Source organism: Phodopus roborovskii, unplaced genomic scaffold, assembly GCF_943737965.1.
Source record: "Phodopus roborovskii unplaced genomic scaffold, PHOROB, whole genome shotgun sequence".
Classification (NCBI taxonomy): domain Eukaryota; kingdom Metazoa; phylum Chordata; class Mammalia; order Rodentia; family Cricetidae; genus Phodopus; species Phodopus roborovskii.
Window position 1 is genome coordinate 28,361,489 of NW_026126525.1, and position 23,351 is coordinate 28,384,839.

At 43.3% G+C, this 23,351-nt stretch overlaps 3 protein-coding genes across 3 annotated transcripts in view; 2 read left to right on the forward strand and 1 right to left on the reverse strand.

Annotated features, from left to right (window-relative positions):
* The window catches only part of Spata18 (spermatogenesis associated 18), a 28,644-nt gene extending 24,107 nt beyond the window's left edge, over nucleotides 1-4,537 (reverse strand). The window contains exon 1 of the mRNA XM_051198375.1: nucleotides 4,427-4,537. Coding sequence (XP_051054332.1) covers nucleotides 4,427-4,513 — 87 coding nt within the window. The 5' untranslated portion in view covers nucleotides 4,514-4,537. The remainder of the gene's footprint in view (nucleotides 1-4,426) is intronic.
* Nucleotides 1-23,351, forward strand: part of Ociad2 (OCIA domain containing 2) — an 844,164-nt gene that overhangs the window by 515,872 nt on the left and 304,941 nt on the right. The window lies entirely within an intron of this gene.
* Sgcb (sarcoglycan beta) lies at nucleotides 9,288-22,976 on the forward strand. Its single transcript, XM_051198361.1, has 6 exons — nucleotides 9,288-9,366; nucleotides 12,637-12,846; nucleotides 15,802-15,987; nucleotides 16,695-16,886; nucleotides 17,138-17,269; nucleotides 20,865-22,976. The coding sequence occupies exons 1-6, from the start codon at nucleotides 9,328-9,330 to the stop codon at nucleotides 21,066-21,068; spliced, it is 963 nt and encodes a 320-aa protein (XP_051054318.1). The 5' UTR covers nucleotides 9,288-9,327; the 3' UTR covers nucleotides 21,069-22,976.

Here is a 23,351-nt window from a genome sequence, read left to right on the forward strand (position 1 = left end):
GCAGCACATAAACAGGGCATGACGACTCACATATGTAATTCCAGTACATGAGAGGTGAAGACAGGAAGATTAGGAATTCAAGTTCATCTCTAGCTACATAATCAAGTTTGAGACGTCTTTTGTTAAAAAGAACAAAAAGACAAACAAAAATTCTGAATTGTAATGTTTTAGTATCTATTGTTTTACTTAAAAACAAAAGAAAAGAAAACAATTGCATGCCTGTAATCTCAGCATTCAAAAGGTTGAGGCAGAGGGACTACAAGTTAAAAATTACCTGGCCTGTATATAACAAGACTTTGACTCAAAAAAATGTCATCTATAAAAGATTGCGTATTTACCATTTGCTGCTATAACTCTAGAATCAAGCTAAGCACATCTAAGTTAACTCCTTAGACCACAGGAGTTTGAGGGGAAAGAGAGGTATCCCAGATAGAAGAGGGATCAGTCCAAGGTTGACCTACTGAAGATATGCAATGTAAGGTGCATTCCTTGTCTCCAGATGACATCTCCAAGGAGTAATTGTCATCAGAATTCAGCTATGCATAAAGTGATTCTTATCTTTTCCAGAATTGGCCAATAAAACTATATAGTTGTTGCCCCATAAATTTCAGATATTTAAAGTGTGGTCTCACATGAACCTTAAAGAGCATTCTTGGTGTCTTTCATCTTGTCTGCTAAATATGCCAGGTTGCTATATTCATACATTCTCTTGCCTCAAGTATCACTTAACCCCCAAATCTTCTTCTTAGAGACTTTAGTTTCCCCATCACAAGTACAACCAGTATAAAACCTAATCCCAAGTGGTCCTCTTCCTGCATTGTGCTTTCAGAGTCTCCCTCTGGCCCTCAAGTGAAGTGAACCCCTTTTGACATCTGCCCCCAATTCTCCACCTATTCTGCCTCATCTCATTGGCATCCCCTTCTTTGAACTAGTCCCAGACTCACCAGTCCCAGGCATCCCTACTTCTTCCACCCTCTTTCTCTTCTACAGATGGGGGCTCTTCATTAAGATGCAGCTCCATTGGGGATGGAGTGATGGCTCAGCAGTTAAGAGCATTGGCTCCTCTTCTGAGGTCTCTGGTTCAATTCTCAGCACTCATATGGCAAATCACCACAACCATTGGTAACTCTGGTTTCAGAGGACCCTGTGCACTATTTAGTTCTCTGCCAGTACTGATCGAGTGCTGCACAGGCAAAACACTCATACACAGAAAATATAAATTTGTAATTAAAAATATATAACTTCTACCAGCCCGGACCCAAGGAGCCAGGCTGGCTTTTTTCTCACCTGCTGGGTCAATCTGACCTTGCTGGCTAACACCCAGGTGTGTGTGTGTGTGCGCGCACGCACACACACACACACACACACACACACACACACACAGCATCTACCCAATCTAGGTCCTGCTGGAGCTCATGAAGAGATTGGTCCTAGGAATGATACCACAAAGACCTCTAAGACACGGAAGACCCCAAAAGAGCTCCAGTGAGGATGGTCACCAAAAACCAGAGGCCTTGAACCAGACCAATGACTCACTGCCATGAGCAGTTGCTAGTCAAGCTGATGAGACAAAGAGGAATACTGTATGACACACCGAAGCCTCCAGTGCCATCAGGACTGATGAAGAGGGGATGGAGAAGAGAAGAAACAGAGATCTTTGTTTCAGGTGTGGCTTTAGTTCTGTTGTAGTTTATTGAGATTTTTGTTTAGCTTTTGTTTGCTTGCTTGCTTACTTTGTTTTGTTTTCTGAAGGGGTGCAACTGAGATGAGGGGGGATTGTAGGGGATCGGGAGATGAACAGAATTAGGGTATATAAAGATTAATAAAGAAGTTGTGTTTAAAAAAGAGAAAATCATATAGCTCCCACTGCTAACCCCAGCACCTAGCATAGATAAGCACACCATGTACACTTTAAAACGTTGTTGGATGAGTGAATAAAGATGCCTTGTAAAAATTCTTATCAGACCCCCTAATTTTCTGGCCACTGACTATTTACTGGGTGAGTTATTAAGCTTTTGGTAGTTGCCTTTGTTCCTAGATGAACAACGATGGTGAGCAGCTTCTGAAAAATCAAACCAAGCTGTCCTTTAAAGTCAAGCTTTAAAGGCACCTGATCGGCTTACACTAAAGTTGAGTATCACCTGCTTGGCAAAGAGAGGCAGGACTGTTTGTTTTAGTGTCTGCTTCTTTGGGAAATGGCCGAAAGCATCCTTTCCCTATATAATTTCATAATACTTTATTACATTATGTATGGGTAGGAGATGCAAATGTGCCATGGTGAACATGTGGAGGCCAGAAGATAACTTGTGGGAATCGACTTCTTCCATCGTGTGGGTCCTGGGGATGGAATCAGGTCAAGGCTTGGCAGCAGGTGACTACCTAATGAACCATCACATCGACCTTAAAAAGGATTGAGTTAAATCAACACGGAGTTGTTTCTTCCTTGACCCAGAAGACTGCTGGTGCTTTAAGATTAAATATAAACCAACACACACACACACACACACACACACACACACACACACACACACACACTACATTGGGTTTTCAAGACAGGATTTTGCTGTGTTAACATCTCTGACTGCCCTGAAATTGGCTCTATAGACCAGGCTCGGCTTGAACTCACAAAGATCTACCTGCCTCTTCCTCCCAAGTGCTGGGATTACAGGAATGTGTCAGCCCTGCCTGGATAAACCAACATTTTTTAAGGCTTTAGGGCATAGACTGATATTTTTTTAAAGACCATCAGCTGTTCATTTGGAAACTGAGGCAGTGCTATCTGCCGGATGTATATAGCTCATGCGTACTCTGGACAAGTTTCAACAAGAAATGATTCAACCTCTAGTAGAGATTTCACCACCCTATCCACACAACATCTAAAACATAGTAATTGATTTTGATTGTAGGTAACTGAAACAGAGGAAGATGGAAACATGGATAAAAGGAGCTGAGGCTCAGTACACAGGGAAGCCTGTCTTAGAGCACAACTACCAGGTGTGGGTGCTAATGCACCACCTGCCCAAAGCAAGGAGGAGATGAGGATGAGGGAGAAGGAAACCACATGAGGCAAATAAAAGGAAAGCTCCATCCATCAGATGTTAGCCCAAAAAGTCATTAGTTGGAAGAAAATTGATATTATGCATTGTGTTTAGGATTAATATAAACCATTTACTCATTTTCTTTTAAAATAACTTTCCTCCAGGGGGTGGCTTTAATTGTAATGGGTTATGCATGACTTGTTTTGTATTTGTTTTTTTTAAGTAAATTCTAACTAAGCCAGTATGGATACAATCAGCAAAATCAACCTTCCAAAGAAAATACAATTTACCACTTTTTAATAAGTGTAGTTCCCTACAGCTAGCATTTAAACTAGAGTTTGCTGCAGTGAATATTTAAGTCAAAATTCCCTGGTACTAATAAAACCACTTTGGGGGTTACAGGGATGTGTTTAGCAACTGACCCGAATCCAAACCACATATAACAAGATATAGGGTACATTCAGATGCAAATTCAAAAATAAGCCAATCTAGATTTTTAAAATCTGAAGTTTATAAAGTAACATTACAAATGATTGTAATTATTATTACTATTTAACAATAATTAAAATCCCAACCGTGGAGCAAATTGAGGTGCTAAGACCCCGAAAGTCTGGGAAACATTACTTGGCTAGCTATAGTCACACTCAGACCTAGAACTCAAGCTAACGACCCAATTCTCAGCTCACCTCTCCCTGTTGACTGCTCTGTGCTCTGGGTAAAGCCCAGAGCCTCCTTCCTATTCAGACACTTGGATGGAATGTGAGACAAATACAGCTTGCAGCTGTTGGAGCCAGGGTGGAGTGGGATTAATAGAATTTAGAGTGTGCTTCTGAGTGTGACAAAATGCTGGTGACACAGTAATTTCTTACAACACCTTGAAACCTCCCTGGTATCTTCCTAACTACCATGTTGACCAGCGCGCAAAGGACGCAACTTTTCCAAGTGTCCCTTTTCCTGTAATAAATACCCGGTGCAGGTTTATAAAAGTTCGCTCTGATACGATCCTGGGTGTCGTGAAAAAATGAGAACCTGTGGAAAGGCAGTGAGTGGGAAAGGTGGTGTATAAATAATTCCAAAGCAGGCAGAGAGAAAGGGAGTGGCTGGCAGTCTGTCTCAGCCCCTCTGTTGCTAGGGCCACCGGCGTCCATGGTTACCGAACACAGGTTAATGCTCTGTGGCTGCCAGAATCACCCCACCCCGGGTGAAGGGTTCCGATTGACTGGAACTTCCTTCTTTGATCTAGGTAGCAGTCTGAGATCCCCGTTAGGGTCCCAAGAGCGGTAGCTTTGCGTGGCGACTTCCCGGACGCCAGCCCGGGTCGAGGCTATGTGGGGGGGGGGGGGGGGGGACTCGGCAGGGTGAGCCCGGGGTCTCCCACCCGGACTCACGTTGTAGTCCTTCTCCCAGAAGGAGACTTTTTCCTGCAGTGCTTGAAAAGATTCGCTTCTGGCCAGCCTCTTCACGTTGTCTGCCATCGCGCGCTCTTCTGCGCGTCCGACTCCGGGAGATCGAGAGTGGTAGAAGGGTCAGGGACAAGGGGGTTGCCTGGGCGGGACGGTGGGGTGCTGTGGCCGCAAAGGTGTTATCTTCTACGCAGGCTCAGAACGCAGCTGGTGTGTCCATCCTCCCCCTCGGGTCGGACCTGGCAGGGTTCGGGAAGCCGAGGGGGGAGGCGCCCTTAGCCGCAGGCGCCACACTTCATCCACTGGCTGGCTTGCTGTTCTAGCTCCCCCGCCGCTGCTCGCCCGCCAGGCCATAAATACCCTGTCGATTATTAAACAAACCTTGACGTGGCGGCCGGCTGCCAGGTACCAAAGGCTGGCGTCGGAGCAACGCCCCGCCCCCCCCCCCAGCTCACGCCGAGCCTGGGGACCAGGGGGATCTGTGGAGACGCAACACTGCCATCACCCCAACCCCTCTCACCACCCCCCCCTCCCGGGCCTGGCTCTGCCGGCCCAGGTCGAGGACGCCCAGGCGGTCAGAACTTCAGAACTCCGGGGTGTGTGACCCGCTGGAGGACCTTCAGACCCCAGGAAGTGGGAGCTGCTGCTGGACCCTGCGCTGGTCCTAGACCTGCCAGGAGCACTAGGGGACGCAGGATATCTAACCTGCGGCGGCACCGGACCCTGAGTGACAGTGCGTGCCTAGGAAAGCAAGTTAATTCCGTGGAAATTTTGAGTAGACTTCCATTGTCTTTCCTTTATTCCTCCATCTCTCAAATCTTTAATTCTCTGCCTGTGAAACTGGGACTAAAATGTCTGTTTTTACTACTTATATCTTTGTCTTTGTCCCTCGTCCTACTCAATGTGTGGGTCTAAAACAATAGATTTGTTCTCTATAGAATGACATATGCATCCTCGCCCTAACTTCTAGATCTTCCTCGCCAGAGACAGGTGCAGTCCCTGACCAACCTGTGTTTTACGTGGACACTCGTTGTGTCAGGATCTGGAGGGGGGGGGTTGGTCGGGAGATCAGGACCTGTAATTCTGTTCAAAGGAAAGATAGCGTTTGCTCCACTGCATGAAATTATTTTTAAAACGGAGTTTCCGCAAAGATACGATTACACACACGGTGAGGTGTGTGTAATGCAAACGCGAGGACCTGAGTTGTTTGGATCGCTCCTCCCAACATACACCCGAGTACACACTTTAAAAGTTGGGGAGGGGGTGTCACTCGGACTGCCAGCTAATTCATCTAAATACGGAACTCCGGGTTCAGGGAGAGAGACCCTGTCTCAAAAAATGAGATAAGCGATTGAAACACCTACACAACACACACACACACACACCAGAATTTACCGTGGATTGCTAAGTCACTTTGTGCTATGTGGAAAAGCACTTCCTTGTCCATTTAGAGTCAGCATCCGCTAATCCGAATGGCCTTTATTTTTACATCAGAATCTGAATTTTGTCCTTTATCCTTTCTTCCAGGAAAAAAAAAAAAAAAAAAAAAAAAAAAAAAAACACTCACCGAAGGAAGAATCAGCTGGTTCAGATGGAAGCTGAAGGCAGGTTCCTCCTCTAGGAAGCAGTAAAGTCAAGGTTTCCTGCAGACTGCCAATACAATACCAGTATGCATTCTCTCTGTGCAGACCAGAATTGTTTTCCTGTACAACCCCTTCATGTCGTTTGCCTAATATACAAAGCAAAACAACAACAACAATCAAAAACTATAAGAATGGTAATCTATCAAAATTTTATCACTATGATACCTAAATAAATATGTATAGTACATTTAAATACAGAATAGAAGAGGAAAAAACAAGACAGATAAATTGTTTTGATCCCAATACCCCCTAATCCCAACCAAGGTTTCTGTTATACTTACTTCAACACAGAAGGGATCCCTGCTGTCAACTTTTTCAGTACAACTAGCTCAATAAAATAGCAAATACATGGTACTATGGCCATGACCATTGAAGGGGAGGGCTCAGCGCACTGGACATTGCAAAGAGAGGAACAAGGTATGATCAGCCTTGGCAGGTACCCTTCATCTTCTCAGAATGGCATGGCACAGCAGGAAGGTGGTGCCTAGGGTGACTGATAAGGAAATGGCTCCTTTTCACGCATTTATTAGCATTTGCTGGCATTTGATTGTGACCCACCCATCTGCCTTCAGTATAAAGTGATTTAAGACTGGCCTCCTGACCCCAGATGTCTCACAATTTGCAGCAGACAGACATAGCAACCCTAGCTGAGAGTGTAAAGCACTAACAGGACAACTATACAACTATGGACATGGTGATTCTTCCTTTCCTGACTTCTTGGAAGAAGGTGACATTTAGGACCAGCTCTGTAAGGACAGAGGAGTCTACCAGGCACAGGAGAGTGAATGCTGAGAAATAAAACGTACAAGGGTAAGAAGCATAGAGAGTCCACTGTAACTACAGTGTCAGAAACAAGCCAAGACTAGTCCTGGGTTTGGCTAAGATGAGCCTTTTGTACCAATAAATTAATGTTTATTTTATAGGTAGTGGGAAGGCAGCCAGGGTACAAATGGATTTGTAATGGATCCCTTCTTATACACCGTGTGGGTGGTCCTATAGGAGGTGGGATGGGATTCTGGAAGAGCATGGGGCAGCCACAGAGTGATGGAAATGTGGTCCTTTTCTGGGGTATTGTACAGTGAGTGTTAAAGCAGACCTATATCAGAGATACTCATGAGATTTTTTAGTTATTGAAAAAGACCAGTATTCACTCATTTGAGTTATTTGGCATTTATTGTGTATTTGGCTTCTACCGTGATCAGGACTTGGAGTAATAGGTAATGACATACTGCACCCAGTTTGTAAGAAGCTCACAGTCTACTTAGGAGAAAATTATGTTAAAAGCAAAATAACAGAAGACAAAATATTAATTATAAAGTGGGTGTCATAGTGAACTGGTATAATGCCAGTTAAAACAAGACTTCTAGGAGAATTAGAGACATTGCCAAGCACATAGTACTCTCCAAGTATTTGGGGGAGGGAGCCTTCAAAATAATAGCATTAGAAATGGTTCACATTATGCTTGTGGTTTAATGAATGAATTTGTTCTCTTTTTTTAAAAAAGACAAATTGGGGAGGAATGCAGGGGCTGGAGCAACAGCTCAGAGATGAACGGCTTTGGCTGCTCTTGCAGAGGACCTGAGCTCAGTTCCCTGTACCCATTTGGTGGCTCACAACTGTAACTCCAGTCCCAGGGTCTAACCCTCTCCTGATTCCCACCAGCACCAGGCATGTAGGCAGTGCACAACCATATCTGCCTGCAAAATATTCAAACACATAAGACATCAAATCTCAAAAAACAGCAGCAACAACAGAACAGAAATAGGACACCCACCCAATAAGTGGTGTCCTGTTAGCAATGAGGAATCCAAGGAAAGTACATCTTCAGATAGCCATGGGCATCTGACATCAGAAAAATCCATTAGCAAGGCACATATGTGCAGACAAGTTAGGAAAAGCAAGGTGGAGCTTATAATCTTAAAATGAGGAATGTCAGGCTGCTCTGGAAGACATTTAATAAACTGCATTATTGTGTGTGATTGAGACATGGGCCTTCAACACTGCAAACTGAAACCACACACAAGATTAGAAACAGAGCACTCATACTACTGACTAGAGCTTCAAAAAGCTCCAAAGAGAATGTGACATTTGATAGGTTCTTGGGGATACAAACGAGTATGTCTGTCAGAGAAAAAGGAAAAGACCTTCTGAGTACAGTTAAAGGAGAAGCACAGGAACCCAGGGCCAGTTGAAAGCCGTGTTGTCAAAGTTGATAAAAGAGGACAAGAGCCAAGCTATTACACAGACACTGCTAATTCCCAAACCTTTTCGTTGTGTTTATGGTCTTTCTGCCTAAAATGTAGGTATGTTATGGAGATAGAGCCAGGTGGCTTCAATAGTTGGGAAGGAAGACATGAACAAACAAATAACCACAGAGGTGCAGCCCCAAATCAGACACAAAGAGGGAAAAGGGTTAGAAGACATTATGTGACAGAGTGTCTATTCAAACTTCACTGCCATCAGATATAGGTGGAACAGCGATGGACTGGTTACAAAGACAAAATGACCCAGCTCCTGGGAAAGGAAGCTGAGCTGAGCACCGCCCCCGCCCTGGGAGGAGTGGCATAGTACTTTCTAGAAGCTATTAATGACCAGAAGAACAGTTCAGTTCTTGGACATTGGATGCTACTTACTCTTTAGTATTTTTTTTCTTCCAGCTTAATGGATTATTAGAGCACAGAGCAACGAATATGCACCAACTGTTACCTGCACCTTCGAATGCCTGTCTGGTGCTCACTGTGTGTCAATAGTTAGGTTCCTAAGGATCTAATACAACACTGTATGGACAGACAATCTGCCTCTAATGCCTCAAAGAAAGAGTGACAGACTTGACCACAGTCTTCCTGGAGGACAGGTTTAATTCAACTGCCTAACTTCTGTTCCCCGGGTCTGCACCCAAACCTTGCCCACAAGTACTCCCGTTGACGCCCCTCTCCCTCTCAGGGTGTCGCAGCTTGGGATGGTACAGCATTCGACGATGGGAAGCGTGTGGAAGGGAAAAGCATGTTTTGGACTTTGAGGGCATCCTTTCCAAGGAATTTGAGGACGCCCCAGAGCCTGCCACGCCCATCCAACCCGCAGCGTCTCACAGTCGCAAGTGACCCACCTCCCTGGATCTGAGTCTGCAGACTCCTTGCCCACTCTGGAATCCTTTCGGGGGCGTGGCAGGGCGTGGCTAGCGAGGGTGTGAGCCCCACCCCCACCCCCGTGCCAGAGCGCAAGCGCGGGCTGCGGCGAGCCAAGATGGCGGCAGCGGCGGCGGCAGCGGCGGCGACAGAGCAGGTTTGTGAGCCTGCTGAGGCCGAGGCTTGGGGAGCGCGATGGCCGGGTCGTCCCGACGGAGGGCGGGGACGAGGGGCGAGGGCCGGGCAGGGCGGCAGGGCGGGGCGGGCGGGGCGGGGCGGCAGGGCGGGAGCTGTCCGCAGCCAAGATGCTGGCGAAGGCCAGGCGGGAACCCAGACAGCCGCTCCAGGCCGGTGAGGGGAGCTGTCCCTCGGCGGGAGTGACACGGGTCACCGGCCTGCGCCTGGACGTTCCTCTCCGCAGCTAGCAACCATGAGGATAAAAATAACATCAACTGGGGCCGGGAGGCTGCCGACACCAGCCAAGTCGTGGTCAGCTGTTGCCTGGTGTGGATCGTGGCCAGGTCTTGTTTCTGCCATGCCCGATGTGCACACAGCCCAGCTTTCCCCTCCCACTTTGGTTTCTAGGAGATTCAGTCGCCTATAAAACTGACCCGGGTCCAATGGGTTTAAGATTACTTTTAAGAAATGCATTACCAAATATTCCCTGGTCCTCGTTGTGAGCCTAGAAAAGTTTTAAAGGCTTCCCCTCAAATACCAAGCTGTACTTTAGCATGCACATACGTGTGTGTGTGTGTGTGTGTGTGTGTGTGTGTGTGTGTGTGTAATGTGTGAATGCATACCCAAACATGTAGTTGCCAGAGTGGCATTATAATAAAGACAAGTTTTGTAGTCACTTCTTTACTATTGTTTGCCACAAAAAAAAGATAGTTTCCCTTTAAAAGTCCCATTCTTCAACATCATTGAAAAAAAAAAAAAAAAAACAAGTGAAGTTGCTAATATTCAATTGCTTTGGGAACTATTTTTTTCAGGTGGCTAACATTTTAGAGACCTGTTAGGCATATGTTCCGGGAGGACTTGTTCTAAGGGGTAGAAAAAATAGACATGAAATCTGCTTTCACCTAAGAGTCAAATGGCTAAACAAACATGGACCAGTCAGCTGTAACAATAGGTAAGTGCAGATTCACAACAAACTGTAAAGGAACAAGTGTAAGGAGACAACGTGAGCTATTGGGACTGAAGCCATCTCTCGGTTTCCTAGTTTACCCCTTAACTAAATCAGCTTCTGCGTCAGAGGAGTCTTTGTTGGTCTGTGAATGCATCTTGATGCTCTAGGGGTCTGTTCTGACCATTAAAAGGCTACAGTCATCTGTAGCTACCCTAACCAGAGCAGGCTGACTGAACAGAGCTTTGGGCTTAGGGATCTGCTGTCCTCAACTTTATATATGAACAGGAATATTTGCTTTTGTGCTTAGGGTCCCACAAATTATGTGGTGTATTCTGTTTGGAAGTCATTGTAGACGCCTCTGTGACACAGTCACTGGGTCCTGACAGTTCTGCCACTTAAAATTTCTCCCCCAGCTTCATCTCCAAAGCCAAGGAAATGTGGTGACATCTTCTCCTGCTCTTCTATCCCAGTCCTTCTCACCTGGGGCGTGACTTTGCTTCCCTGTAAATGTCTTCAGTAGGGACTAACAAGATGACTTGGAGGATAAGGGTGCTAGCCACAGAGTTCCTAAGTTCAGTCCAGAGAACCGACTCCCAAAAGTTGTCCTCTGATCTCCACACACATATCATGATGCATGTGTTCTCTCTCTCTCTCTCTCTCTCTCTCTCTCTCTCTCTCTCTCTCTCCTCTCTCTCTCTCTCTCTCTCTCTCTCTCAGTAAAGAAATGCAGAAGAAGAGGAGAGGAAGACTGGAGGGGGAAGAGGAGCAGGGAGAGGAGGAAAAAGAAGACTAGGAGGAGGAAGAGGAGGGAGGGAAGGGGAAGAGGAGAAAGAGGAAGCTCCCCCCCACCACCAGCAGCAGCAACATAACCTCAGTAGTCCCCACTGTCCCCAAGAGAAAGTCTTTCAGATAGTGATGCTTTGTTGTTTACCACATCTCTCGCTTCATTTTTCCCTTCATTTGCATATTTCTCCCACCTTAGTTCATTCCCTCATTACCTCAAACCTCCATTCCTACATTATCTGAAGGAGCCTGCTTACCTCTCTCAAGTGTTCTTTAACATTTAGCATGCTGAAACACCTGCTGAGAATCCTCCAGTGACTCCCAAAGCCTGGAGTCTGCTACAAACTGTCTCAACCTGGCTCGACTTTCCACCCTTCCTTCTCCCGGGGTTACCAGACCTGACCCACCTGCTCCTCCCAGTTTCCTAGCAACTCCAGAGTGTCCCAACTCCTCCTGCATTTGAACTCTGAACATGCATTGCCTAGACTGCTGATTTTGGCACCCAAACATACAGAGTATGCATGTCATGTAACACACAATGCAGGTGTTGTAATACTTTATGAGATAAGGTTCATGTCCCCCTACCTTATGTTCCTACTTATTGTGATATTGTTTAAGCATACCGTTCTTAGTATGTGCCTTCTACAATGAGTGAATTATCTCAGAACTCTGAGAAAATGTGGAAATTTGGCAGTGCCCATATCTACTGGTCCTGTGTTCGTATTACATGATTGCTTAATGTCACCTAGCTGTAGTCAAGTCAGAAGTTATCAAGTTTTCTGATCCTAGATTCTATTTACACACTTAAATACCTGTTGATATTTACCATATTAGAAATTAAAACTGAGAAATTATGAAAACATAGGAATGCCCAAGCAAGCATTTCATGAACTCTTAGAACAATCATGTTATCGTAAATGGTCACATGGCCTCTGGAAACACCACTATTCATTCAAAAGAGTGGGAGAGTAAAAGACAAGTATTATTGTTATTTTAAAATTGTGTCTGACATTTCAGAGCTTGAAAAGAGTCCAGTTGACATCCCCTTTCAAACATATATACACATATAATTGCCCCCTGAACACTTGGAAAATTGCTGATCTAGAATAATATAGGCTTTAATTGGTTGAGTTATAAGTAGCAATCTCTGCCAATCACTCCAAATTCTTTTCATGTAAATGAAAATATTTAAGTAAAAATTTAATCAGTCATTAGTAAAAATAAGAGTACCCACTGTAATGTGTGTGTGCGTGCGTGTGTGTGTGTGTGTGTGTGTGTGTGTGTGTGTGCGTGCCAATGCTGCCCAGAAGTGAGCTGTACCCATGTTGTCAGTAGGATGACTGAAAGCAGAGCAAACATGGCTATATGACAGTAACCTTGACATCCACTATTCAACCTGACTTGCAACGTATTCATGGAACATCCATCAACAGCCAGTTCAGCTTTCTTAATTATGAGTATGAATTTAATAAATGCACCAACAGAGACTATAGCTGTTCCATTCTGTTTTGTTTTTAGCAAAGTTCCAATGGGCCTGTGAGGAAGTCCATGCGGGAGAAGGCTGTGGAGCGAAGGAACATTAACAAAGAGCACAACAGCAACTTTAAAGCTGGATATATTCCTATTGATGAAGATCGTCTCCATAAAACCGGGTTGAGAGGGAGAAAAGGCAACTTAGCCATCTGTGTGATTATCCTCCTGTTTATCCTGGCTGTCATCAATCTACTCGTGAGTGTGTAGGGCAGAGTATTCTCTCTTAACTTACCTCGGGGAATTTTCTTTTTCAGCAAGAGCATGGATTTTGCTTGTGTACTGTGTTTTAGAATGGTCTTGTCCTCTGCTTTTCTATATGTGTTTTATCTCCTATTGAACTTTAGTTAGTGCTTTAACATAAAGAACTGAACAGGCTTCTCTCTCCATCCCATAAAAGTATGTGAAGACAATTGGAAAAAAACCCAGTAAGGTAATATCCACATACTAATCTCATCTAGAAAAATATTGCTGGGTTGCCTCTCTAAAGGAATCGTCTTTAGTAAAGGCCATGTAAATTCAGCGGAAGAGAACTTCACTGTGACCTTATTGCCCTTTTCTCTCCTACAGAAACAGTTTCACCCAGTGTTTCCCACATATTGATTATAAAACATAAATACTTTGATGACACTTTATGCCTCAGTTCCCAATGTCAAGATCTGAGGACTCTGCCCGGCCCATTCTCACTGAGGTGCTGAGCCCTGGCCCTGTCCTTCCCAGGGTAGTTACTGTTTTGAGGAAGGGGCTTTTTAATGTGAGATTATAACTCTGGTGGTTAGAAATGAATGATACTATGTTTTCAGAGTTTCATTGATTCCCTGCCCCCATGCTCTTGAGCACTCTTTTGTACTCCATGTACTTCCAAAACTTGTGTCTAATCCCTCACCAAGGGAAGGGCTGGAACATGCTTTAAAGAAGGTACCTTTAAAGAAGGTACCATAAATAGCTTTACTGGGAGTGTGCGTTCTGAATTTATTGTGCCTTATGCATTTGCTTTATTGGATATTCCTGGCAAAGATGGCAGAATTAAGACATTTCTGTCCTCTTCTCTAAAAAACTCACCCAAAGTAACAGTGTCAGGAAACATAGATGTATTTGAAGGGAGTGAGAAGTGACCAAAATCCTAAGGCGTAACTTATGAAGACAAAAGAGGAGGAAGAATAGCAGGTAACTCACCAGAAGGGAAAGCTAGACCTGTCTGTGTGTCTGTGTAAGAGAAGAATACAACCTGTATCAGTAAAATGCCTTGCAGAACCCAAAGTTAGAAGGACAGTATGTTACTAATCAGAGTCAAGACAGGAATTGAAATTGTGTGAAAAGCCTGAGGTTAGTGAAATTCCCTGCATCTCACTTCCCAGCCAGCAGCTAACCAATTCTAACCACAGCTAACCTGTGTTTGTGTATCCTGAGAACAGGGCAGCCTAACACTGAGTTCAGAGGCTCACTTCCCACATTCCTTTATCTTCATCCTCTACCTCCAGCTACCTGGAAGCAGGCTAGAGATGGAGAACCCCTCTCTGGAGAGTTAAAGCATCCAGAGAAAGAATGTAACACAACAGTGACATTTGACAGGGCTAGTAAAAAGAACACTTCCCACTAAGAAACCTGTAGGTCAGGAGGTTCACCCCACACGGGATCCTTTATGAGTCTGCTGTGGTGGTGAATGCCATAGGAGGTACTGAAGAGGCAGGCTAAATGGCCACTTGAATTCTCTCTGAACTTTTTGCCACTGTGCTGTTTTCTATGTAGTGGGCCAGGGACGGGATTTGTGAGGTAACTGTAATAATTGAAAACTGATAGAGATCAAAATACTCACCACAGGAGAAGCAGAAACGCAGGGAGATAGAGAAAATGCAATGAATGGCAGAAAACAACACCCACAAAGCCATGGCAGTACTCACCTGTAAACCCAATACTTGGGAAGTGGAGGCAGGAAGATCTGGAGTTCAAGGCCAGCCTTGACTATATAGTGTGAGAGGCCAGCCTGGATTGAATGAGACCCTGTCTCAGAAAATAACAACAAAAAGAATTCCCTGAAACTAAAATCAGCTTCTTCTGAGAAAGATGATATTCCATGAAACAAAAATAACATGGCATTTCAAATGGTGCAATTAAATAATGAAGAAGAAATAGATATTTACATATGTGGCTGGAGAGATGGCTCAGCACTTAAGAGCACTGTCTGTTCTTGCAGAGGTCCAGAGTTTGGTTTGTAGCTCCCATATGGCAGCTTACAACAATACAGTTCTAGAAGATGTGATGCCCTCTTCTGGCCTCTGAGGGCACTGCATGCATGTGGTATGCAGGCAGAACACCCATACACATAATATAAAGTAAATCTTTTTAAAAGTAAATATACATATACATGGGTATGTGCGCAGGTATTGGAAAAATTAAAGTTCTTCCATAGAGTTCTACAAAATCAAAGCATCAATATTGGATCTTTCTAATAAAAGGAGATTCTGAAAGGGAGAACAGAGAAAGCATTGAAGGACAGGAATCTAATAAAATGAATTAAGAAAATTCTCTAAAGCCCACTGTCATGATGCATTCCTTTAGTCCCAGCACTCAGGAGGCAGAAGCAGGTGAATTTCTGTGAGTTCAAGGCCATCCTGGTCCATATGGTGAATTCTAGGACAGCCAGGGCTACAGAGTGAGACCCTGTCAAGGAAAAAAGACAAAGAGAGAGAGAGAGAGAGAGAGAGAGAGAGAGAGAGAGAGAGAGAGAGAGAGAGAGAGAGAGAGAGAGAGAGGAAGAAGAGGAGGAAGAGGAAGAGAAGGGAGGGAGGGAGGAAGGGAGGGAGGGAGGGAGGGAAAAAGAGAAAAGCAAATTCTCTGGAAAAATTGAAAGCATTTTGGGTTCTGTGTGATATATTTTAAAAGATAGGGCAGCAGAAGGAGAGAAAGAGATACAGAAAGATCATGCTATCATTGTAAAATTTAAGCAAACTGGAAATAAAGAAAATATTCAAAAGTTTCTAGAGAGGGGAAAGTGTGTTGTGTAGGATGAATACAAAAGCAGACCACCAGCTAGTGCATTCATCTCGCCAATTATACATGTCCAGAGGCCTCACACGTGGACATGATGGCCCCTGTCTGCTTCCAGGTGTGGCTAGTGTGTGCTTAGTGACAGTGGTCTTGTCTCTCTTTCAGGTTACACTTGTCATCTGGGCTGTGATTCGCATTGGGCCAAATGGCTGTGACAGCATGGAGTTCCATGAAAGCGGTCTGTTGCGATTCAAGCAAGTGTCTGACATGGGTGTCATCCACCCGCTCTATAAGAGCACTGTGGGAGGACGGAGGAATGAAAACCTGGTCATCACTGGCAACAACCAGCCAGTAAGTTTCCCCACTAAAGAAAGTGTGTGGATGTGGACAGGCGTGAACTACAGTGCTCATGAAAACCTACAGTTGACTGCTAGAAAGTACTATCCTCTTGTTAAAATGCACAAACTCATCCATATTCATAAATACCCAACTGTCAGTAACGGTGAACTTTATAGTCTCACTAGAGTTAGGTACTTGATATTCTAGAGGTTTCCCCTCCCTCAAGAGAAGCACTGACTGGTGTAATTAGTGTAAGTATGCAGGTCACTGTTTGCTCTTCCAGTGATAAAGCCATTGTAAAAGCTCCTTCCCAGGTTGGAAAGTCCAGATTCTTAGGATCAGGAAAAGAAATGCTACTCAGTGGCACACGGGGCCCAGTGGCTGCTAAAACACAGGCTTTTAACTGAATGGCCCTCAAGGGTGTTTCCTTACCTACACACTGGCCATCTTAGATCCCAGCTATGTTCCCTGTGACCTGTGTGTTTGTATGGGTCATGCGGCAGCAAAGGAGTGCACAATTTTTAATTTTCCCCTTCATTTTAAAGTCATGTGTTATCCAGTCTTAAGGGGCAGGTGCAGTTACAAGAATTTAAAGTTTGGCTCTTACCATCATTTTAGTTTTTTAACCTTACTGTTTTGTAGGGTTCTTAAAAATAAGAGTCTTCGTGAACTTTGTATATTCTTTGAAAACATGCTCACAATAAAGCATTTTTCTGAAGATTGTTTTTCAGCAAGGAACAACCAAGCTGAGTGTAGAAAAGAACAAAACGTCTATCACCAGTGACATTGGAATGCAGTTTTTTGACCCAAGGACACAAAATATCTTATTCAGCACAGACTATGAAACTCATGAGTTTCATCTGCCAAGTGGAGTGAAAAGTTTGAATGTTCAGAAGGCGTCCACTGAAAGGGTATGGTTTACTCTCCCAGCGTCACCAGTGCAGCTTGTCTGCAACTACTCCCTAGGGGAGGGTTTAGGCTGCATGAAAATGTGATCCCCAGGCCATCCAAGGGCTGTTTCTAGCCCTGTCCTTAGCCTGTGTGAGTGCTAGTAACTCCTCTCTTTATGTTAATTCCCACAATTATAAAACTGCCCTTTTAGCCCATAGTTGAAACTCACCTTAACCGACAAACCCCTTTCAGTGTGTGTTTTCACTTTTAGATTACCAGCAATACTACCAGTGATTTAAATATCAAAGTTGATGGGCGTGCGATTGTTCGTGGTAATGAAGGCGTGTTCATCATGGGCAAAACCATTGAATTTCACATGGGGGGTAATGTGGAATTAAAGGCTGTGAGTATTATTTTGTGTGTAAATTTAAGATAATTATTTTGAATAGTATATAATTACATGTAGAGTAATACATAATTACTGAAATTTATTTTTGTCATGACAAGATGTTCCAAAGGGATTGTAAAATGAAAGAAAGTTATAAAATAATTTGTAAAATTATTATCTCATTTCTTTCCTAACATGTGCATGTTTATAAAATTTGAAAGGATGTAGTAAAATATTGACAATATTTAGCTAGGAGTGATAGAATAACAGATAATTTCATTTTTACTTCTCTTGTTTGTATTTTTTATATTATTTTAAAAGCAGAAAAACAAAACCCAAACAAGTCTTCTGATAGAGAATTCTAAGAGATCAAAACATATATCCCCTGAAGTAGCTGTTGTTTAATCAAGGATTATTACTATCCACTCCAAGTTTTGTAATCAAAGGCCATGACGAGAACAGTAAGTGAATGGGAACACATGTTTTTATGTGATATCTCCTAGCTGTGAGGGAGACTCTGACTTCACTGTGTCATTTGCTTCAGCTTCACAGACTTAACCTGAGTTTCAGCCGGCCTCCTATTCATACTGAGGAGGCATAGTCTGCACCCTTCTTATCAGCTTATAGTTCAGGCCAGAATGGAGTTATTCCACAAGCCTCTGGGTACCTTGCTCAGTGCACTTACATAGGGCTAAGGAAATGTGTGTTACCAAGGATCACATGACAAAAGTGATCTTAAGTCTTAGGGCATAGAAATCATTCATTTTCCCCTTTCAAAAAAAAAATCAGTTTTATAATTCTTAGAAATAATAAACTTGAGGAAGAAAAGTAAGTGTCTCACTTTAGCAGTTTTTTCCCTGAAGTGCCCGGTCCTATCACTGGATGATAAAGATGAACTGAACTCTAACTCCTGCCAGAGGTATCATATCGCCCTTGAGGAGTTTCCCACTGTGGTAGGGAGCTCTCTGAGGAATGATGAGCAGCCAGGGCTACAGATTGCAGTTGCCACTAAAGATCAGAGAAGTGATGTCTGAGCCCTCTATATATAGAACATGCCTAAGTTACCATATCTTTCGTTCTGACCATCAGATAAATCCTCACAACATTCTGCCTTGTCGATGTGACACATCTTAATAGTCTGAAATATTCTGTCTACTAGTTTCTAGTATTGAAAAGATACTCAGCTTTGTAAATCAGATGATATCCATAGTTAGATTTAGAGCATGTAAGCTGATTATTAGAAATAATTTTACTAAAGTACCTTTTAAATTTTATTTTTCACTTTTATTTTTAACTGACATATATTATGCATATTTATGGGGTACATTGTACATTTTGATACATGTGTACATGATCATATTTGAGTAATTAACATGCACATTATCTCAGACCTCTACCACTTCTTAGATTAGGAACATTCAAAATTATCTCTCTGAACTATTTGCAAATATACAAATACAACTTTAGTCACCCTATTCTACCATGTATTGATCCCTGTTATATTTTCAAGAAAGTAAAATTAAACGACCACAAGATGGCAGCATGGAAACAAAATTTGAAATGGATGCTTTGAACTTTTATTTCAGAATAGCATTGAACACTTTATTCTGAAAACGTGGATGTTTGACAGATTTCCATAATAAGTAAAATAAACTCAGAAATATGAAATGGTTCTGCTGCAAGCGTTTCAGACAAAAGCCACATAGCAGTAGCCATTCCTGCCACTTTACCACCAACTCCCATTGCTTTAAGCCCCTCTCTAAAGTGACGGCTTCCATGCTGCAAGCTGTCTTGAGCCTTCCTCTGAATTGGGATCCTTATCCAGCTGCCTGCTTCCCTACCTCTCTTCCACATCTGTAGGCAGCTAAGTCCCACATGTGTAAAATCTCCAGACCCTGGGTCCTCCCGAAACATGCAATTCTATGAGTGATCCCGCCCAACAGCCACTGGCATAGTCCAGTCCCACCTGCAGAGCCGCTGCAGTGCCTGCTGCCTCTCACCACCCACCGTAGCATCTGTGCTGAGACTATTGCACTGCCCAACTGTTGGAACAATCTGTTGGCTCCCTTAGCTGTTTGGTGGACATGTAGCCACTTCTCTACCCAGAAGCCAGTAGCAGTTGACATTTTTAATGAGACAGGGTCCCACTAGACCCCAGGCTGACCTGAACTCAAATCCTACTGCCTCTCAAGCGCTGGCTGGATCAGAATGCTGAGATACGTGCCACAGCTCCTGCTCCCAAGGACCTTTCTAAATGATTCTGCCACTTATCTTTCACCCTTTAAATGGGCTTCCCTTCTACTTTCAAGTAAAACCCTAAGTCTATTCCCTAGTCTCACTGGTCTGGTCCCTCGTCACTTCAGTGTCTCACATCCTGCTGCTGCCCCCTCCTCTTAGTCTCTGTGCTTCATCTACACTGGGCTCCTTACATCTTCACCGCGGGCCTCTCAGTCGGTGTGTCCTCACCTAGAGTGCCCTTCCCAGGGACCTACATGCTTCTCACTTGTTCATTTCTGTTGGAATGTGACCTTACCAGGGAGACCTTCTCTGGTCACCTCGTGCAAAGCCAGTCTTCAACCACCCTCCCTCTACTTGCCCTGATTGTCTTTCCTTGTAGTGTTTATCCCACCTGATGCCATATAAACTTCCTTGGTTTTTAGTTTATTGTCTGCCTAATTTCACTGAATGGGGCATCCCAGTTACACATTTGTCTGCTGTCATACCCCCAGCACCTAGGATGGAGTCTGGCACATAACAGTATTTAGTAACTATTTGCTAAATGTGAAGAAAGGGAGAGTGGAGGAAGGAAAGAAGTAGAAACTTACTGGTCCCTCAAAAGGACGGGTCTTGGGAGTTTGAGATGGTTCAATTGGCGAAGAGCCTCCAAACAAGCATGTGGACCTGAGTTCAGAAGCCCTAGCACACAAATAAGGCAGGTGTGGATCAGACAGTCTAGCCTGCTTACTGGGCTCCAGTTTCAGTGAAAGAGACCTCATTACAAAAAGTATGCTAGAGATCCATTTACAAAGACACATATTTTCAACCTCTGATCTCCATGTGCACACACACACACACACACACACACACACACACACACACACACACACAGGTCTTAAAAGCCTACAGTATAAAAATGAGTCTGTAGCTGTGATTTTAAAGAAGTCTTCAGTTTTTTTGAAAGCCTGAACTAATAAACTACAGTTTTAATCTTTAGTTGAATTTCTATTCACTAAAATTAGTTTCCTATAAGAGAAGAATACCCCTCCCAATACCAATATTGGTCAGTGACTAAAGATTTCCTGGAGTCAAAAAATGGAAATTATTCGAGGTTGTCACCATCAGCCATATTGTCGAGGGATGTGACTTTGACTAGTGTTTGCAAGCTCTGTTGCAGGTTTGTTGACTCACAGTAGGGGCTGACTTAAACGAGGGGTCACCTTTCGAGTCCTTGTGGTGTTTGGTTTTGTGATGGCCACGGTTGTTTTGATCATGAGTTTAGTCTCTCGCTGCTGCCTTTTCCCATTAATATTTCATAAGTTTAGTCTAGTTTAATAACTTCCTTCTATGCCCATTCTGTGGAGGTAACTAAACCATATTACTGTCCTTGTAGGAAAACAGCATCATCCTCAATGGAACTGTGATGGTCAGCCCAACACGCCTGCCCAGTTCCTCCAGTGGGGACCAGTTGGGGAGTGGTGACTGGGTGCGCTACAAGCTCTGCATGTGTGCAGATGGCACGCTCTTCAAAGTGCAAGTAACAAGCCACAACATGGGCTGCCAGGTGGCAGACAACCCTTGTGGAAACACTCATTAGAAGTTCCATCCCCAGGGGTCAATATGTTCCAATCTCAACTTGACCTTTTCCTTTTAAGAATGCATGTGAACCATGTTTTACAGAGTTTGCAATAATATGTATTTGAACTGGAGAGCACCACTGTATCTATTATGTACTCTCCATAGTTAAGGGATTTTTGAGTGCCTAAACTCTAATATGCTTTATTAAGTTGCACTGATACTAAAATGACAGTTCTCTAAAATAACCATGAGAAATTAATAAAATCAAAAGTAATCCTTGAAGTGTTTTAACATAATATCTCTTATCTAAAGGACAAAGGGCTGAAGAGTTAAGACTCATTGTAAGTAAGCCTTTGGTTATGTCCAATAGGGAGAGATCCACTAGAGATGTTTGGAGGATACAGCATCACTGTCTGTGCTCTTGTCTTTTGCCTTTTAAAGGGGAAGGCACAGATTTTTTACTGTATTAACCTGAAGTCACATTTTCACAGACAAGTCATTGAAGAATTTTCCATATATGAGCTTGTAAGAAACTGTGTGTCCTTAGTTTTGCACTAAAGAAAATACTCTGTCATGGAATGTTTACTTGAAATAATGATACATGTAAGTATCTGCAATGTGTTACATTAAAACCCAATCCCAGTCCTCACTGGTGTGCGGTAATAGTAGCTGTCATCACTGGGCCTCTTCTCCAGCACTGGCTGGGCTTCGAGCCCTTACTCGCTCTAATTCACACTGCACCACTCTCAGCAAGTGCTTCAATCCCAGCTTCACCCATCAGGAAACTGCAAGTCAAAGAAGTTAAGGAACCTGCCCCATACCACATAGTAAAGGGCGGACTCGGGGTTGGAATTCAAGTACAAATTCTAAACTAGATGAACCTGATTCCAAATGTATTTCTGCCTTTTATACTCTACACTCAATTTTCAATTATTTAAAATTCTCAAAAGATGGAAAAAGCCTAATTCTAATTTTCCTAATGTGTAAAAGTGGAACATGTGCTACTCTAGTTAAAATACTAACCTGTTAGCAAAACATGACCAATCACTGTTAGATTTTAAACTATCTTGAGCCAGTTCTAAGCTTTCATTCGACAGACAGATCTGCTTGGTCTGCTTTCCCCATGGGAGCACCTGAATGAGTTATAGAGAGGCCAGTATAGATTTCCTTAGGCCCTGAAGATCGTCAGTGGAAAGGGGGAGGCTAGGCCTCAATAGGTCCTGCTGCCCTGGTGCATTTCTCCCTCCAGTGTTCCATACCAGCATCACCCTTCAGAAGTATACTGTGCCTAGAAACTAGTATACATTAGGATAAAGGGTGCTAATGCAGGAGATGACGCAGGTTATTTTAGCTAGGTATAAAACTTTATCTCTGTTCCTCATCTCATTGTCTCATTTTAACTTACAGCCCTCAAGCCAGTTGATTCTTAGTCATTTTATACTTCATTTGAAAGGAAGTTTCTGGTATACTAAGATACATGGGATCAGGGACCCAGAATACATAGCTGTAAAGTAGACAGCAGGGAGGTATCATGGACCTAGCTACACAGAAGGACAATTGTATTCTGTCATGGTCATTTAGAACTGTGTGGATAAGAACATCAATATATAAAACAATTTCTGTTTGATATTGTCACAATTCTATCAAATGGAGAAACTGAATACCTTATAGATTGTGAACTCAGGCTGGGGTATGAATTGACTTGAGACCTGACACTAAGTGCAGGTTTTAGATATAAAGAAAGTGATTTATGCCTTTGGATATATTCAAGTATTATTTAATAACTAAAAATGCTCAGAAAAATCATGTTTAGAATTCTCATTTCCATGTTCAATGTATTTTTAAATTGTACATTTATTACATGTTCTTTTTAAAAAATCTGTTTTGAGAATTTCTTTAAATAAATATTTTTACTCAAACCACAGAAGACTATATTACTAAATATTATTTACTTAATACAATTCATAAACAAATGTATTCTTACATTTCCTTGAGAAACACTTGTGTTTTGATAGACTCCATTGAGCACTCTGTTGTGAGAGCACAACCTGATGCTCTGTGAAGCCAGTGGTAACTGGGGATGGCATTTTAGAATGCACTGCGGGTACACCCACCCTAGGCAGCACACTGACCTGGAGGCTCCTGTAAAGCCAAGCGAGATCATGTTCTCTTGGAGCACAGCGAAACCACACTGCCCCAGATGGCCACCAGAGGGCGGGCTCCTGCTCATGTGTTCATTTCTCCTGTTGAAACATACCACACAGAGATCATGCCCTAGCAGCCTTGAGGGAAGTAGATGCAA

What these genes read in the sequence shown, in the direction of transcription:
- Sgcb (XM_051198361.1), top strand. Translation starts at nt 9,328, where the DNA reads ATGGCGGCAGCGGCGGCGGCAGCGGCGGCGACAGAGCAG. An exon ending in CAGCGGCGGCGACAGAGCAG is followed by an intron (nt 9,367 to 12,636) that starts GTTTGTGAGCCT and finishes TTTTGTTTTTAG; the next exon opens with CAAAGTTCCAATGGGCCTGT. An exon ending in GTAATGTGGAATTAAAGGCT is followed by an intron (nt 17,270 to 20,864) that starts GTGAGTATTATT and finishes CTGTCCTTGTAG; the next exon opens with GAAAACAGCATCATCCTCAA.